The sequence below is a fragment of the Seriola lalandi genome, unplaced genomic scaffold, assembly GCF_002814215.2.
Source record: "Seriola lalandi dorsalis isolate HSWRI2012SDOR001 ecotype SW California unplaced genomic scaffold, Sedor1 jcf7180002054943, whole genome shotgun sequence".
Classification (NCBI taxonomy): domain Eukaryota; kingdom Metazoa; phylum Chordata; class Actinopteri; order Carangiformes; family Carangidae; genus Seriola; species Seriola lalandi.
This window is the reverse complement of record NW_019525494.1, coordinates 462,952-481,309: the sequence shown is the minus strand read 5'-3', so window position 1 is coordinate 481,309 and position 18,358 is coordinate 462,952. Positions and strand designations below refer to the sequence as shown.

Below are 18,358 nucleotides of genomic sequence, written 5' to 3'. Positions count from 1 at the left end.
GCTCCCTGCAACAACATGAACAGCCTCGTATTATTAACTGCTGCAGCTCTACTCCTAATTTAACTGAGCAGAATGGATCAAACTGTGATGATGAGAGAGATGGAAGTCGTTCAGGACGTTTGTTCATTTCATAGCTGCTCCTTTTGTAATGATTGTGAATGGGAAAAGGTCTCGGGCTCGTGTTGGCCATGTGATCCTGCAACGTCGAGTTAGGCCACTATCGCCTCACAGTCCAGCACTGATGTCACACTAAAACACAAAGGCTGAGTCATAGTTTTTATCTGAATCAGTTAATCACATCCTTTAAACACCTGACTAACACACTGCAGGTTTAAACGATCGTCACGGCCACTAGATGTCACAGCGCTAGCAGCTGGCTAACTGTCACAGTTGCACAATAAGGAGAACAGCAAGTTAGCTAACATTAGCATGTCTGCTGTAGTTTTCGCTAATGAAAACAGACATGTAACATTATGAACGATTAAGTTACTGACATGTGGAGGAGAAGAAGAGACGGTCACTTCCTCTCTGGTTTCTCTCCCACTGGTTACTGTTTGTTGCCAACATTAAGTCAGGGTTTGGTGCAGGTATCTGTTACAGGCTGTGAAGTCAGCTGCATCGCTTCAGCAGTGCACTTCAAGCACTTAAAAATATATAAGACATTCAACTGGAATATGAGCGGAAAATATTCTGTTTCCTCACTTTCCGTATATTTTCCTCTGCCAGTCTTTTTGTGAATGGCTTATGCAGTTGTGTTGTTTATTTGAGTCATATTCTAAACCCAATCAGGGATAAGAGACCTACTCTGTTTTAATATAACTGTCCTGACAGGTCCAGAAGTTGTCCAATATCATTATGAGGAGGACTGATAAATCCTCTTTTTTTCTGTCCACCAATCCAGATTGTCAGCGAGGCCTTTTGGCCCCGGAGCTCTGAGGCTGATGAGTCACTGGCTGTAAATCGATCTCAATGAGCAGCACATTCAATCTGCACACTCACTTATCTTGTTAAATCGCAAGGCCTCCAGACAGCGGATTCACGCAGCGTCGGAAAGACACAAATCTACAAAGTGGAGGTTGGATTTACTCTGAATCCCAGCAGCCCCGACCAAGGACAGAGGGTTCATTTCAGCCACTGGAGGGACAGAGCCCACACAGCAAATCACACTGACACATGAACAGTGTTCATCACAAAGCGGGTCACGGCAGGCTGAAGACACGATAAAGCAGTGATGCCTGCGTGGCGTCAGGAGCGGTCCGCGGTCATTAAGTCGTATTATGTCACACTGTGAGTCTGGATCTCCGCCGGCCTCGGGGCTCACTGCGTGGGACGCGGCGTTCACATGATTTCAGAAATAGAAAGAGCACGCCGGCCCGTCAGTGCTCACTGGGTAAGATGCTGCAGAAAACTGTGATGATTCATTTTAAAGAACAAGTTCTGTGGCTCAGAAAAGGACAAGATGGCGGCACGGAGATTATACAATGTTCCGAGTATTAATTCACGGCCTGAGGGCAGCTGTTGTTCAGAGCCTCAGCGCTCATGCATAGTAATTAGTGCTTTAATAATCATATTTAATTTGATTTATCATCGTAGCTTTTACTAAAGAGTTTATTACAAACAAACCCAGTAGAGTAAACATGATGTGGTCGGACTGTTTTGATGATGTCATCAACTATCGATGACAATCACACATGGGAGTTCAATTCTGTTGACATCACTGCTGCTGGTGTTTCTTTTACTCGTTTTATATTGTGATACCACAGGTGCAGAAATTGACTTTATGGTTGCTGGTTTTATCCAAAGAGCTTCTGTGTTTCCACAAAGTTAAAGCCTGAGGACCAGAGGAGAGACAGCTTGTTCTTTCCAAAGGAAAGATACAGAAAACGTGCTGAACATACTCACAGTAGTTTTCAAATAGTGTCTACACGTCAATGTCATCACTTACAACATGAAGGCTCCACAACAACAATCACTTCCTCTCTGGTTTCCCTCCCACTGGATAATGTTTATTGACAACATTAACTCAGGGTTTGGTTTTGGTCTCTGAACATTGAACATAACTACGTCTGTCAGCGTCAGTGAGACGACAGCTGAGCTGAATCACTGCACCAGTTCAACAGGAAACAGTCCAACACATGAGAACACCTAAACTCTCAGACTGTTGTAGGTGTTTTCACCTGAGAGAGGCAGGTCAGCTGTTTCCACTGCTACAGGTTATTTAATGACTTAAAGGCAAACAGTGATACTTAATTAATCTAATCAAGGCTCTCTATTAAACAAAGCAACAGCAATAACAATAACAAACATCAGCAACTTACTCTAATGATGCATCTGATGCACAGACAGCTTCAGGAAACATCACCTGCAGATCAACATGCTGCAGCAAACAAAGGGAGAGCCTGATCCAGACCTCTTATCAGTTCAGGTGTGGCCTCATAGGTTGAGAGGCTAAGTCCCGCCTTCCCGGGACTGGGCAGGAAGTAAGGTTTTTGTTATGGTGGGACCTCACTCTGTTTTAACTTTGATTTATCAGGAAAAGCACCTGAACTTCTGCACTGACAGACCAACCAATCATCTTCACACACCAGAGTTCAGTCCACAGTGGAGTTTGATTGACAGCTTTCAGAAACCAAAACAAACGTGACCAAAAACAAGATTCTTTCAGCATGAAATCCTTGTTTCTTTCACTTTCCTTCCATCATTCAATTACTTAAACTGCTGAAGCCTCAGCGCAGCCTCACATTATTGATTACACCAAGCAAACACTGTTTTAATGATCAAATGATTATTGTCACTGATTGTTGAGGGACACAGTGGAAACCTCAGGTTGTGATCAAAAACCTTGGGACAGAATCATTTCTCTTCGAATGTTGTTTGAATATAGTTTATGAAGTTTACATAATAAAAAAACAAATAAAAACATTTACTAACGCTGTTCGTCTGCTGCACACTTCTAACTTTCTAACTGCAGGGCCACTTCTCTCTCATTGGTGAATTCTTCCCAATTATCCTCTAAATACAAACTGCAAATAAATAAATAGTTTAAATAATTTGCTTATACTAATCAACTTGTCCTCTTTCAGTCATTTTGGGTTTTTTCATATACGACATCATGTAGGAAAAAAAAGATCAAATTATTGTATCCTACAACTGTAAACTCATACATTCAGCCACGACTGCACAACACAGTCCAAGACTCAGATCCATGAACATGGAGAAAACTGATTGTGTATTACAATAGAAATGGGACAAACTGCACAACCACTTCATTATCTTTATATTGCACATGTTGCTACATTGCCTTGTATATTGTTGTAAATTGTATTTCTGTTTCATCTGATCTATTTTAGATTCTGTTTCTATTCTTATTTTATTTCTTATTCAATAATCAATAATCAATCATCCTCCTGTTCCTGCTGTGCTGCTGCTCTGATGTTTACAGTGTAATTATCGTCCCGCTCTCACAGCAGCAGGTGTGTGTTACCTGAGTGGAGTTAATGGTTCACTCCGACCACTCAGACTGAGCCTGGAGCAGGAGCTGTTCATGTCAGTTTACCTTTAAATCAGTAAAGAGTGAAGTTTAAACTGAAGGAACAAAAACACCTGAGGGGCCGAGCCTCTTCAAACACACCTGGTCGCTCGTAACCAAAAAACCTTGTGCAAAGCAGCGCAGCAAAAAGTATAAAGATAAAAATCCATAAACTTAAGTAAGTGTTAAGTAATAAGGAGTATTACTCCCTACCTTTGAAGAGGTCTAGAAGTCATTATTTATATTCCTTCAGTCTCCCAGAGTCAAAGGGTTTCTTCTTCTTCACTTCTTCCAACATGAAAACAATATTTTCAGCTTCCGGCTGGGGATCTGGGGTGTGCTCCTTCTCACTAGTTTGTTGCCTATGAACTGTAAGTGTCCCCACAATGTGGGATGCACCTGTTCCAAAAGCTGCCGACGATTTCCTCTGTGACAGTTCTGGGCTGCATCAAAATAAAGACGGACGTAGCTGCTGTGATGTCACGCACAGGTTTCTGAAGAGAGGTTTTGAAGCTGCTCCACCGTCGCCATCTTGTCAGTGCCTGACTCCACCTAACTCCCAGCTAATCCTAAAATGGGCACAGAGGAGGGGCTTGTGTGGAGCTCGTTTATTAATGTGGCAAGCATCCTCTCCTGTTAGCATCGTTAGCAATCCTCCATAACTTTAGTCCTTAACAAAATGTAAACAGGTGAGTTATATAAACAGGTGTCATGAAGGAGGAAATTAGCTCTAGAGACCAAAACAGTCTATGGGGACTGACTCACTGTTGGAGCCAGACTCTAGTGGCCATTAGAGGAACTGCAGCTTTTGTTCTTCATCCTGGAGGTTGATGCTTGTGGAAAACGTCATGAGGTCGGGGAAAGAAGTGAAGGAGAATTCATAAGGACTTGAGAGAAGACACCGTGGTGCTGAGAGAATCACACTGAATGACACTAAAGTTTCTTTTAAAGAAAACAAACAGGACTGATCGAAATAACATAATAATACAAATAGAGAAAGTTGAGCCATTGAAATAATAATTCAATGAAATAAGGAAGTGAGTCAGAGGCCAGAATAAATTATATTACACATAAGTTTCCTGGCACGGGCGCTATTGACCTTTTTTATATACAGTATTTATATTTTAGTGCCTTCCACTAACACAGTGGGGGCGTTTGTGAAACTGCATTTATGTATATATTATTTAGTTATGGCGATGATATTTTTAACTATAAAATCAATCTGCTTGTTCTCCATGATGACTCCTCACTGGATTTAAAGAGAGTGAATCTATATTTATGGATTTGGGCTTCAGCCAATCAGACAAGGATTCCCAAAAGTCTTGCATCATGTCACAAGCATATAGGTGCTCTGGTGTTTCTACATTCACGAGGTGAAACTACAATGGTGCCTCATTTTAAATGTTGCTGCAGCAAGGAATTGTGGGACGATATTTTCTCCTTTCCTTTGATAAAGGAAGCTCCGGTGTTTCCTAAAGGAGATGAGAGAGGAAGCAGCGAAGCTCCTTCCCTCAGCTCTTCAGGCCTTCTGGTTATGAAGTCCTAACCGAGCCGGTGCGTAGGAGGGCGAGTTCAGGCGGGTGTATTCAACACATATGGTGTGTCCCTACAGTCTGCGCATTCATCGACTCCAGGCTGCAGCTGCTCGGCCTCGTGGACGTGCACAGATGATGAGGTTTCGCTGACGTGGACCTTAACGTTCCACTTTAGCTGCTGTGAGTGGATATTGTAGGAAAACAAATAAAACAGCATTTACATTTTACAAATCTACACATACTGTACATCCAGGAAACCACAGAATACATTCCTTCAAAAATAAAGTGCACCTAATTTATAAGAGACAGGATTACATGAGACATACGATCGTGCTGGCAGCAGGCAGAGAAGAAGTAGGGCATGCATGGTTAAATACATTAATAATGTGAGTGTGTGTGTGTACATTTACTACACATTTACACACAGGGCCTGAAGCCGTCCCTCAGTGCTGCCATACTTGGACCGACTCCATCACGCTGAGCGAATCGTACTGTATCAGCTCACTTGGCTTCGGTTCATCTCTGCCAATAGAACAGTCGTTCTGTGCCAGGCCAACGCCACAGCCACCGAGACTTTCCTCTCACTGGGTGAATAATGAATCCTCCTCCACCTGAGGGAAGCTCTATTAGACCATATGTGGCGTCCAAAGGCTCCGAGAAACGAGGCCACAGAGGGGGGAAGCAGCCATGTTGTTTGAAGAAGAACCAACACTTTAAAGGAGAAGATGCATTATTCATCTGAGAGTCCTGCCACTGAAGGAGCCAGATGTTGTCGTGAACATCTGAATTTCATGTCTTCACCTCTGTACTCCGCACAATTTCATACCAGTGGAACAAAAGGAAAATATGTAGTAATATGTAGTAATGCATGTTTTATTGGAGCTCTACAGCAACTGCCACCTTCATCCAACCGTTATTTGAACTGGGAAACCTCGTTACAATGCAGCCCAGGGAAAATGAAAGAAACACAGAAGAAAGTTAGTGAAAATAAAAACAAGAATAATTTGTAAAATAGTGAAACCAGAGGAAAAAATTAATCAATTCAAATTTAAATCATCTGAAACAAGAACAGCTGGAAGTGAAAAAAGATGCAATTAGAGTTTATGATATTTTTCTCAAAACAATCGACAAACTGAGTTTTCAGTCCGAGAGTCTGAGAATGAACTGAACAGACAAACACGTTTTCAGAAGGATCACGATGAGTAGAACAATCTGTCCAACTCCACTCATAAAAACAGTAGTTCCAAAAAGACTCAGTGTCAGCTGCTGCCACTAGGACAATACACCACACTACACTGCAGTAAAGTACACACAAGTACACACTGCACAAGAACTGTGCAGATGGGAACAGCCTCCTCAGCTTCGCTTTTAACATGAACAAAAACCACCACGTTTCTTCTCCCTGCACGCTAGAGAACATGCAGCTACACGTTACTAAGTAGGTTATCCTATACAGTAATCACATTATATATTAAAGACTTCTTTACATAAAACAGCACTTTGAATCAGACCCTCCACATAATGCAGAGGGGAATACGAGCGGGGGGAGGGGGAGGGGGAGAACATGGCGGCATGTAGGAACAGGAGAGCTGTGCTCAGCCGGGTCGAGCTCCCTGGAGAGAGAGAGAGAGAGAAAACACAGGTTTAATATCTGCACATGATGTTTAAGTCTGTTCCACACGAGGCTGAGATTCTATATTTTCCTTCAGATCTCACGGACGGATCCAAACCAGCGTCAGGTACCATGAGCCTGAGGTTTCATCAGCTCCGTCTTTGTCCAGAACTATAATTTATTTTCATTCAGCCTCAGGTTCACCGTCCTGCAGCAGCTGCCCCGAAAACTCGGCAGACCAGAAAACGTGTATAAATCTGATGCTGAAGACGGTTCTGTTCAGATCCCGTTCTCCAACTGGCACAATCAGGTTCATGACATTGTTTTCATTTGTAATTTACACCTCACATCCACTCTCCTTCCAGCTCCGGCTTGGTCTCCACCTCCAGGCCGTAGTGTGGAGCCTGTCGATGTTAGTCATTCAGTCTTTCAGCTGTTACCGCAGTAACAGACGACACTGTTCTGCTCCGCTGTTAAAGGCTCCTGGTCCAGTCAGCTGATGAGTCACCACAGTCAGTTCAGTTCTGAAGGGACGAACTTCAGACTCTTTCCACCAACAGATCTGAAGCTTTACAGCTGAACGACTGCTCAGGCACCACTTGAGTCCTGGTGGTGAATCCAAGTCAAATCCCATAATAGCAGGTCGCCCTGGTAACTCACCTGGTGGAGCACATACCATGTTCTTCCCACAGCGGCCCAGGTTTGGCCCGGGCCCGTCTAATGATGAGGAACCACTTATCTTCACAAAAATCATCATCTTTTCCTAAATCTAACCAAGACACGACCGTTATTATAGTAACCATGGCAACGAAGGTAGGTATACGCCGCTCTCGGGTACAGTCCGAGTTTTGATTATTGTAACCATGACAACCAAGGTCCGGTACGTGTGCCGCCGTAGGGGAGACGCTCCTGTGCGTGGTTGAGGACACGTTGGATTCATTTGTACGCTCGTTTTCTAGTTCACACTCATCATGTGACCAGATGAGCGACGCATCAACATTATTATATTTACATTCAATATCATCCTGCAGTAAAAATATTGTGCAGTCAAAAGATCTCTGGCTGAAACACACACCTGCATCTCTTCACATTAAAGTTGCAGTTACCGTGCGCGGCCACAGGTGTCGCCACAGATGATGAAACAGAAATCTTTGAGGTCGCTACTGAACCAAAACCTGTCTCTGTGTCCCGCAGTGGGTCGTCCTGACAACCCACTGCGCCCCAGCGGAGAGACGACGCTGTCCCAGCTTGTCCCAACAGGTGGATCCTCTGTGTCCCATCTTGTCCCAACAGGTGGATCCTCCGTGTCCCATCTTGTCCCAACAGGTGGATCCTCCGTGTCCCATCTTGTCCCAACAGGTGGATCATCCGTGTCCCAGCTTGTCCCAACAGGTGGATCCTCTGTGTCCCATCTTGTCCCAACAGGTGGATCCTCTGTGTCCCATCTTGTCCCAACAGGTGGATCCTCTGTGTCCCATCTTGTCCCAACAGGTGGATCCTCCGTGTCCCAGATGTAAGATGTGTAGATATGTGAGTATCGGGTTTCAGATCAGTTCAAGAGCAAACTAAAATTCTGGCTCCATCTTGAGGTTTAACGACCACGACCAAAACTGTCAAGGTTGCTAGGCAACAGTAAGGGCAGGGACAGCTGGTGACGCAGAGTGGGCCGTGTCGTCTGATGGATGTGGCCCCTGTATCGGGACACATCTCACCTCTTTCCTCTTGTAACGATACCGTTTCCGTGGCAACAGGTTTAAAACACTTTCAAACACTGCAGTTTAAGGCTGACAGTTTTCTTTCTGTGCAGCTGGAAACATGAGAAAACAAGAGAAACCCACCGACACTGCAGCGGGTCAGCGGTCGTGGACGATGTATGAATGGTTTCATAAACCATCAGTTTGTGTGGCAGCAGGAAACAGTGATCCGGTTCATCAGCTCAAACCTTTAGAGAGAGTTTCAGAGAGTCTGAATCCCCGAGAGAGACGATCAACATCAGTTTTACAGGGTGAGATCTGTCTTTATTATTATCATCATCATCATCATCATCATCATTATTATTATGGCAACATCTCCAAAACAATTTTATTCAGACTTTTTCTTTTTTACATATTCAATAATGATAAAAGCAAAAAGAGAGCGAGAGAGAAAAGGTCAGAAACACAATCAGTATAAAACCGACGAACGCAGCGACACCGAGTCGTCGTCACATGTAAACAGGAAATCTCTATCGGCACAAACAACCAAACATCCACTCATCAGTTTCATACTGCATAAGGCTTTGAACGTCACCTGACTCAGCTCCATGGAAGTAGTTTGGTTAGAAGTAGTGGTCATGTCTACAAAGCTGTACTACACTCAGTCACATGGTTCCTCCTCATTGGTTTCAATAGCTGGTCCTAATTAAAGGCGTTTAGAGAGAGAACGTTAGAGATGTCAACTTTTTAAAAAGGTCTAGAAAAAGATTCACACCGGCTTCTTCTGCTGCTAAAACACCAACAGCTGACCTCAGATCTGCTGTCACTTCAAACTTTTATCTCCTACTGCTCAGTCTGTGGTTTCACATCCAGACACGTCACTTTCCTCTGGAGCTGTTAGACTCCTCCCTGATGGAACCGGCTCCGTGTCACCTGACTATCATTAGTGATGGTGCCACCATCCTGTTCTCCATCCACAGCAGAGGAAGTGTTTCAGAGGAGCAGCAGAAGAGAGGAGGAGCAGGAGGAGGAGCAGGAGGAGGAGCAGGAGGAGCAGGAGTCTAACGGGAACTTTTGGCCGTGAACATGGAGGTTGTGTAAACACTCGTATGTTTGGTCACTTGGATCACAGTGTCGGTTTGTGTGATGTCCAACCATCACTGGAATTAACCTCTTTGGCCAGGAAGAGAGAGAGAGAGAGAGAGAGAGAGACAGAGAGAGAGACAGAGAGAGACAGGGAGAGAGAGAGAGAGAGAGAGAGAGAGAGAGGGAGAGAGAGAGACAGGGAGAGAGAGAGAGAGAGAGAGAGAGAGAGAGAGACAGAGAGAGAGAGAGAGAGAGAGAGAGAGAGAGAGACAGACAGACAGAGAGAGAGAGAGAGAGAGACAGACAGAGAGAGAGACAGAGCTTGTTTCGTACATGATGCATGTTTTGTATGAGTCTGTATTTGGAGGTGGACACACGGCGGACGGTGTGACCTCCACTCTTTAACAGACCTCTTCTCCATCTCTCTGCTCACTAGGCTCCGCCCTCTGAGACAGGAGGAAGGACTCCCACACCGCCAGGCACTGAAAGAGAGGACACACCTTCATCAGCATCATCCTCATAATCACATGCAGGTTTTCATTTCCTTTAAAGTCCATCAAAAACACATCACACTTCAGCCTCACACACGTTCTAACGTCACGCCATCGTCATACAACCGGTTTCATCTGAGGCGCCTGAGACCGCCACACTCAGGAGGCGTTTCCTGACTCAGAGTTGAGGCACATCACAGATTGAAAAGCGGCGGCTAACGTGTCACCTGTCGGTGTGTTTACTGTCAGCGTGAACCTGAACTGAACCGGAACTAAAAATCACCATAGTGCAAATTTTTCCCCACGGGCCGGACCACATGACCCCGACCACAGGTGTGACAGGTTCTCTCCAGGACACTCTGCAGGAAGCTGGTTCTCTCTGACACCGATCTTCTTCTAAGCTTATTTATTGATATTTACATCAAATGTTGTAAAATCTTCACGAGAGAATCATTGTGAAGATTTTCTTCACTTTTTCTCATCAGATATGAAACAGTTTCCCTCAGTCCGAGTTTTCCTGAACATCTTCTCTCCACCTTTTTATCTCGCTCCTTTTCTTCCTCTAACTCCCCCGCCATCTCATCAGTGAGAGCACATGATTGCACCGACAGACACTGAAAGAGTGCCATTGTGTGTGTGTGTGTGTGTGTGTGTGTGTGTGTGTGTGTGAGGCAGAGGACTTGACAAAGCGAATCACACTTTTATGGCAAAGAAGCAGTTATGTGGAAAACAGGAGAGGCAGGAAGCCGTGCAGCCACAAAGTGAAAATGACAGGCCCTCACCGACAGCACAGACACTCTCAAAAGCCAATCTGGGAGCCGAGGTTCCACTCTGTCAGCACACATCAATAAAGTGCAGTCAGTTTTTCCAAGGTAATGGTCGTTCGTTTAGAGGCGGTGATAAGTCAGAGCCTCGGCCGCCATCTCCCCGTTTAACAGCCAATTTCTCTCAACGCCATCCGCAGCACTGGAGCCTGGAGTTCTGTCATAGAAATGATTTCAGGACGAGTTAAAACCTGAGGGGGAGGGGCCACAAAGTCCAGTGACGAGGTCAGGAGGTCGAGGAGGTGAGACAGCGTCAAACCTCAAACTTCTCGAACAGTAAACGTCTGGTGACGAGAAGAGTCTCATCTGACGCACACATCAGCCGCTTCTTCTGCAGGAGAGCCAACACATGCCCCCCCCCAGGTCCCACCTCCCTCCAGCCAATCAGCAGGAGTCTCTTTATTTATATTAAAGAAGATTATCTGCTGCTATTTTTTTGTTTTCTGTTCCATCCGAATATCTAATTGTATATATCATATTATTTAGTATTTGATATTGTCATTTGCAGTTGTTCTTTCTTTGTACTGTCACTTTGCTGCTGTAATACTGCAAACTAATAAAGGAATATCTAATCTTACCTCGTTATATTGTTTGTCTTGTCTCTCTATCTTTACCTCAGTTCTTCCTGTTTCTGTTCGGCCATGTTGTTGTTGTAAACTCTGTTTTTAAAGGTGCTGCATAAATAAAGGTATTATTATTATTATTATTATTATTATTATCATTATAGTTGTTCATCTTGTCCAGCCTGTATAAAGCGCCTGCCCTACATCCAACCACTTCCTGTTTGGATCCATATTTTTCTCTGTTTTGCCTCGACACATTGGCTCAACTCTGCTGCAGTAAAACCTTTATGTCTGTCAGTCCAGATTAGTTTCTGCTCTGCTCTTCTTTATTGTGCTTTTCAGTGAAACAAATATTTCATCAAATATCTGTCTTGTATATATTCAATGTCTTTCTTCAAAGCTCCTCCAGTGTAAAGGTCTGTGTCCATGTGTAGTGTGATTATAGATCAGCTCTAGCTTCTATATTAATACTGTGAAAGTATCAAAGCCTCAGTCCACAGAGAAATGCACACAGCCTGTATTCAGAAACTGAGCCTTAAAACCAGCCGTCAGGACTTCTGGAACTTTGTGATGTCACAACAAAGCAGTCACCAAGCCCCGCCCACCTGGACCCACCATCCAAACCTTGCAGGATTTGGTTTCTCTGAGTGTTTTACCTGAAATCTGCTTTATTTTTTATTGGATCACTCAGAAAGCAGTCAGCCATTTAGAAGAGAGGCTCAGAGCCTCCTCTCTTCTGATTGGCTCACTGACCTGTTGTTACTAGAGCTGCAGAGAGAAGCCTGAGAGAGGAGATGTAAAACTACACTGAGATGGTTTTTATATCTTCTGATGGACCAACACTTCAAATAAAACACAGAAGAAGAAGAAACTTGGAGCTTTACCATAATGTTACAGAATGATGAGTCAAGCGTTCATTAGCATTGTCAACACTTCCTGTTTCTGTTTCACAATAAAGGCATCCTACTGTGCGGTGGTGATGATAAGTGTAAATGTAAATCTGATGATGTTGATGTTGGCTGAAATAATATTACCCATGAGCAGTTAACGGCTGCCCTCAGCGTGTATTAGTAGTTAGTGGTTAGTAGTTACATCACTGCAGACTGCGATGGGAAAATCAGTTGTATATCCCATGATTTCCATCTGATGCTGACACAACATGGATGTCCCGAGTGTGGAACTTTTACAAAGTGAGACTGATAGAACGCACGCCTCCTGCAATGCTCCTTGGGAGTTTTCTGTACTGCTGTTGAACAAAGTAAAAGCATGTCGATGACTTGTTGTGGTTCTTTTATCAGGTGACGCTGCCGCCTGTCGGAGGTCTGCACACAACAAAGCTAAGCGGACTGACCAACCGTTAAACCAGCTGCTATAACAACACACAACATATGATGTGGATCAGCTGATCTCACTCAGACGATCCCTAGACATCACGACTACACTCAGCTCTCATGAGCTCTGTAGATTCTGCTTTCAGAGAAGGTGTACTTTTCTAACTCTGCAGATATTGCACTCAATGTTTGAACTTCTCTCCAAAGCGTTGTGATTAAAGTTAGTAACAGTTGTTGTCTTTGCAGCGTTAATTTGAAATTCTAAGAGCTGCAGCTCTCGGCTCCTGAGGCAGATATAACAGTGAGGGTGTTTCTAACAAAGCAGATTCAGATGTTCCAGCGAGGCTCTAAATCTGTCCGAGGAGCCTGGATTTAACAGGCTGTCGACTCAGCACTGCCTTCCTTAAGGAGGACTACAGAGAGAGGAAATCGCAGCACATTAATCTGACAACAACAAAACGAGCTGGAAGAGGAAACAGGATTGATTCATTTCCAGTTTACACACAGAGAGGGATTCATGGTTTTGTACTGAAGCTTCTGACCGGATGGAGTCTGAATCTCTTTCAGTTTACTGGATAACCGAGTCCTCTTTAAAGACACAGAGAAACAGAAAATCCCATTTCCACCATTTAATCCTGTATCTCAGTGTTCACTCCTCAGTCCCTGGGTCTAAAATAAAGTATGTTACACACTCTGAGTCCAAGTCACTGCCTTTGTTCTTCGAGTCCGTCTGAACTCAGGGACAGATATACACAGTGTCCAATCAGACGCACATGCTGTGATGATTTTAATATTCGTGTTCAAATACCGAACACGTCTGATGAAAGGCAGCCGCGTCACGTGGAAGCAGCAGGTGAAGATCCGTGTGGGTGAATCTGCAGAGAGGGAAGTGAGCGGCTGCAGAGGATCGACAGGACGAAACGTGCAACAACAAACAGACACGTAGAAAAGAAGCGGCCCCGTCCCTGTTGGCTGTTGAATCAGTTATGACAACAGTATTAAATGAACTGAACCTGTATTCTCTCCAAAGAAGAAGAAGTACACTCTGCGCTACGTCAACACGTTCCTTTGCTCTGATTGGTCGGAGGTTTGTTGCTCCTTTAACCTGCTTTTAGAGATGAAGCCATCCAAGGATCTCAGCACTTTGTGCTCAATGTTACATCACCATGGATACCAACATCTGGTAACAAGGACGCTGGGCTGTAAACAAACAGACGAGTTACACAGAAAGATCTCCATCACTGTTTCAGACCCACTTCCTGCTTCACCTGTGACATGCTGCACTCACTACAGCGGTGCTCACAGGTTTCCTGCACAATGATTATAACAACATCATGGCTGCACTGTGAACCATCTGAACAACAGCTGACTGATCATCTGACCCACTGAGCTCATCAACACTGATCCAAACGAATAAAGACGGATAAAGTGGAATTATCCTTTAAAGCTGCAGAAGAAGAAAACAGGTGAATCTTAGAGGTAGAAACGTTGGTCAGACTGATTTAAAATACAACAGTAAACTGATGTAAATACATAAATTCACCTGAGACTCAAAGTTTGCTTTAAACACAAAGACACACACACACACACACACACACACACACACACACACAAAGAGAGCAGTAATTACAGGCTTCATTAGGAAAGTAGATTGGATCAGCTGACAGCTATTCTCTAAGCTCCACTGGTGCTGAACAGGTAAACACAGAGAGTCAACACACACACACACACACACACACACACACACACACACACACACAGTATAGCATGTCAGAACAGGTGTGCAGATGAGCTGTTTGTCTGTTGCTGCCGTGTTTAACTATGCAATACAACATGTCACATGACCATGTTGAAGGTCAAAGGTCATGCCTGTTCTACCTGAGGGGGGCGCGGTGTTCTCTCTCCACTAACCCTCACAAACTTTGTAGCCATTACTCAAGACTTCACAGATGTTATGACAGAATTTAACCTGTAACCTGGAACTAGTCTGAGTGGAGGAGGGATACGACCACGAGGAGGCTGCTAACTGGTTTTGTGCACACCTGACCTCAGGTTCACTCCACCTGCACAACCCTGGTCCTGATCCACAGTCTGCTCCGCCTCCAGCCCGTCTCTCTGCTACCATCCTTCCTCCTCTACAATTCCCAAACCACTTCCACGCCCACCCACCGGATCCATCTGCAGACGCGTTACAGTGAATCACCTTCAACCGTCTCCTGGTCGGTTTGTGTCTGGGTCCAACCACCGAGCTGCAACACAAACCTTCAGACGAACACCAGTATTTAAAACGATTCCATCCAAGGTTGACAAACACTCGAGCTCACACCAAGTTGTTTCTACAGGTGGAAATAAATTGGTTTCCACTGTGCGAGGAGAGACTCCCTCCTCAGCATCAGGGGAGACAGGAAATAAAAATCTACCCGAATCTAGGAATTTAAATTCAGTCCATCTGCCATTGGTTTTAGTTGAATCATAAGTGACTCTAGCTGCTGCTCATCCCACAGTATCCTGCCACAGCCGCCCACAAATACCAGTGAAGCCTCCAACAGCCAGTCCAGTTCTATAAAGTCAATAAAAATAATGAAACATAACCAACATCCCATTATTTATATCAGTCCCATTCACCAGCAGAATCCCTGTTGCTATGAGGTAACCATGGCAATACCAACACAGCTCTGCCTTTGCCGTCCACGGAGAGGAAAGAGCAGAACACTGGGCTCATCACAACCTGTGTGTGAATAATAATCACTGCTTCACTGATGCTGCTGCTTCCTGCTCCAAGTTTCACTGTGTTGCAGCTCAAAGTTTAATCTGGTTAAACATCACTCACATGTTGAATATTCATGAATGATTATTCTCCTCATGTTGGCCTTTGATTTGGTGTCAGGTGTGAGCCAGAACCTGACGAGCCAAAATCAATCAATCAATCATTAATACCACCTTTGTATTTCCGATTAAAAAGCGCATTTTAACCGACTCTTTGTTAATGTGTTGAATGATGGACCTCCCTCCTGCTGCTGTGAGACAATACGCAGCCTGTGCAGGAGGAGGCACTGTGATGAAAACTGCATGTCGACGTGCTAATAGAATCGCAAATATCAGCGCCTCCTCGTCCTGCTGCGCCCACACAGCAATCTGATGACAGCCCGGCTTAGAGAAACTAATACACTGGAGCACATGTGTTTCTACAGCGCAGCAGCACAGGGTTATCATTACTGACGCCACACCTGAAGTGAAGGTAGGGAACCACAGCAGTGGTCTACAGTCTGTGTGTGACTGTTCTTCTGCATCATCTAATGCAGTGAACGAAGACACCAGGAGCACGCAGCGAAATATAAAAACACATCATGGATAATGGACTGATGCATTCACAGCTGTCTCCCAGTATCCATGTGCATCATTAATGTGCATCCAGCCTCCAGAAAAGCATCAGCTTCTGCAGCTTAAAGGTCCATTCAGTCTGAAGGCAGATGTGTTTGATTACAAGACCAGTTTCACGCTACATCACGGTAGAGATGCCACACAATTAGTATTATTAGTAAACTCTAATTATCACTTTTAATTAATCAGAATTATCTAATTGATTATTCTGACTCACGTTATGTTCTGTACAGCATCAACCAGCAACAGTCTCCCGGACGCACGTGTCGGTCCAAACATGGAGAAAACAGTGACAGCGCCGCACCGGAGATTTTCAGCCTGTAAAACCTTTTAACACCGAAGTCAGCAGGTAGAAGCAGGTTTTTTAAATGCGAGTAAACCCGTTAAAAACCCGTTTTACACTGCACGCGGTCGTCCCTGACTGTTTCTGGTTTAACAGCACCGTGCTGGACAGGTGACAGGTGTGTCTCCAGTGTCCGTCTCTAAAAGACGTTACAGCTCAGAAAATAAATACATTTGCTCTTCCCTTGTTCACAGACTGGGCATGCGACAGGTAAACCCAGGACTGCTACCTGTCCCTCATGACACAGGTGTGTTGGACATGATATTATTCTAATGCTTAAATACAAACGTTCACTCCATCTTAACTAAACTGTGATAATTCTGATATATAACTATAACAAATGACTAGAACTGTCTGCTGGACACCATCATCATTAGTCTCCCTTTACATAAGACCTGGAAGCAGAGAAACTGTCCATCAGAATTTGTCATTCTTTATTCTTGATAATTGGTTAAGATAGTTCCGTCCTTTGTTTGCTCGTTGCTTCTATAGTCACAGTGAAACGAGACAATGAAAAGCAGAACATCGTCCCAATGGAAGAGCTGAAACCATCAACTGACTGAAAGGTTTATCTGATCATCAGACTAATGATCTGAGCGGCTGTGTGTATGAAACCACGCTGTCGTTTCACTCCGTACCCAACGTGCTGCTGTCACACGAAGCAACAGCAACAGGGGAGAAAGTGGTTATCTAAGGTACAGGTAAGTGTGTCCTGCCATCCACTTCACGCCCCCCTCCCCCGCCTGCTCCTCTGTCACTCTGTGTTAATGCTACATGAATGTCACATGGGACAAACTGTCAGAAGGACTTGACAGTTTAAGTTATGATTTGTTGGTGTTCAAGCGCAGAAAAATGTCTAAATCCCTCAAGATATCATGACGAAGTTCTTTGTTGAACTATTTGCTGCAAAATTTCATCATCCACTGACAGTTTGATTATTCTGATGATTAATTTGACAAAGATTAGTTTATAAAACTGCAGAGAAAAAGGAAAAATGTTGATGACAAAGTCCCACATCCTCACATTTGGTAAATTAGCACGAATGAGTTTTTGATTCACATTTCAGCTGGATCAGATCAAACCTCGCACTCAGGCTCTTTGTGAAGAACACTGTTAGAGTTCTCTCATTTCTATATTTACACCCTCCTCCATCCAACCCTGTTGTGTTTGTGAGTCTCCCCCTCCCTCCCCCATTCTCTTCTTCTTTGTGCTTTTTATGTCTCCTCCTTTCCTCACATCGCTGTTTCCCTCAATCCCCCCCGTCGACCCTCGTTCTTCCTCCCCGTCTACTTCCCTGTCCCCACGTACACCCCAACTAGGTGTTATAAATCCCTCCCAGGTGCAGGTGTCTTATTAGATTCTTATAGGCCGTCTCTCTGCGCTCCGATCCAATAAATCATTCACAGGCCCCGAGGCTGCAATAGCCCACATCTGCATCAGAATAACAATATCAGTGATCTGGTCCTGGTGGATCCTTCTCAGCTGGGCACTGAGAGTTATTGTTTGTGCTGTGGATTGTCTGGAGATCATCAGGAGTGTTAACACAGTTTAATTTGGCTGCAGTTGGTTTGTTGAGTAGCGTTGATGTCAGGAATTCTGCCAAATGAGTCACTGAGACAAAATTAATTTGATGTGGTTATCAGCTGTTTTAATAAAACAGTGAGAACATTCTTAATTTAGGTGGGCGTGAGAAAATATGAACAATGCTCCACTGGAACCTGCTAACAGCCCATTACTGTAGAACTTAAGACTGCTGAGGTTACAACATCTCATTAAAGCTCCTCCAGTGTAAAGGTCTGTGTCCATGTGTAGTGTGATTATAGATCAGCTCTAGCTTCTATATTAATACTGTGAAAGTATCAAAGCCTCATTCCACAGAGAAATGCACACAGCCTGTATTCAGAAACTGAGCCTTAAAACCAGCCGTCAGGACTTCTGGAACTTTGTGATGTCACAACAAAGCAGTCAC

At 44.3% G+C, this 18,358-nt stretch overlaps 1 protein-coding gene across 1 annotated transcript in view; it reads right to left on the bottom strand.

Annotated features, from left to right (window-relative positions):
- Positions 1-8,672: 8,672 nt before the first annotated feature.
- Positions 8,673-18,358, bottom strand: part of snx7 (sorting nexin 7) — a 35,826-nt gene continuing 26,140 nt past the window's right edge. Inside the window, exon 9 of the mRNA XM_023393810.2 lies at positions 8,673-9,938. Coding sequence (XP_023249578.1) covers positions 9,858-9,938 — 81 coding nt within the window. The 3' untranslated portion in view covers positions 8,673-9,857. The remainder of the gene's footprint in view (positions 9,939-18,358) is intronic.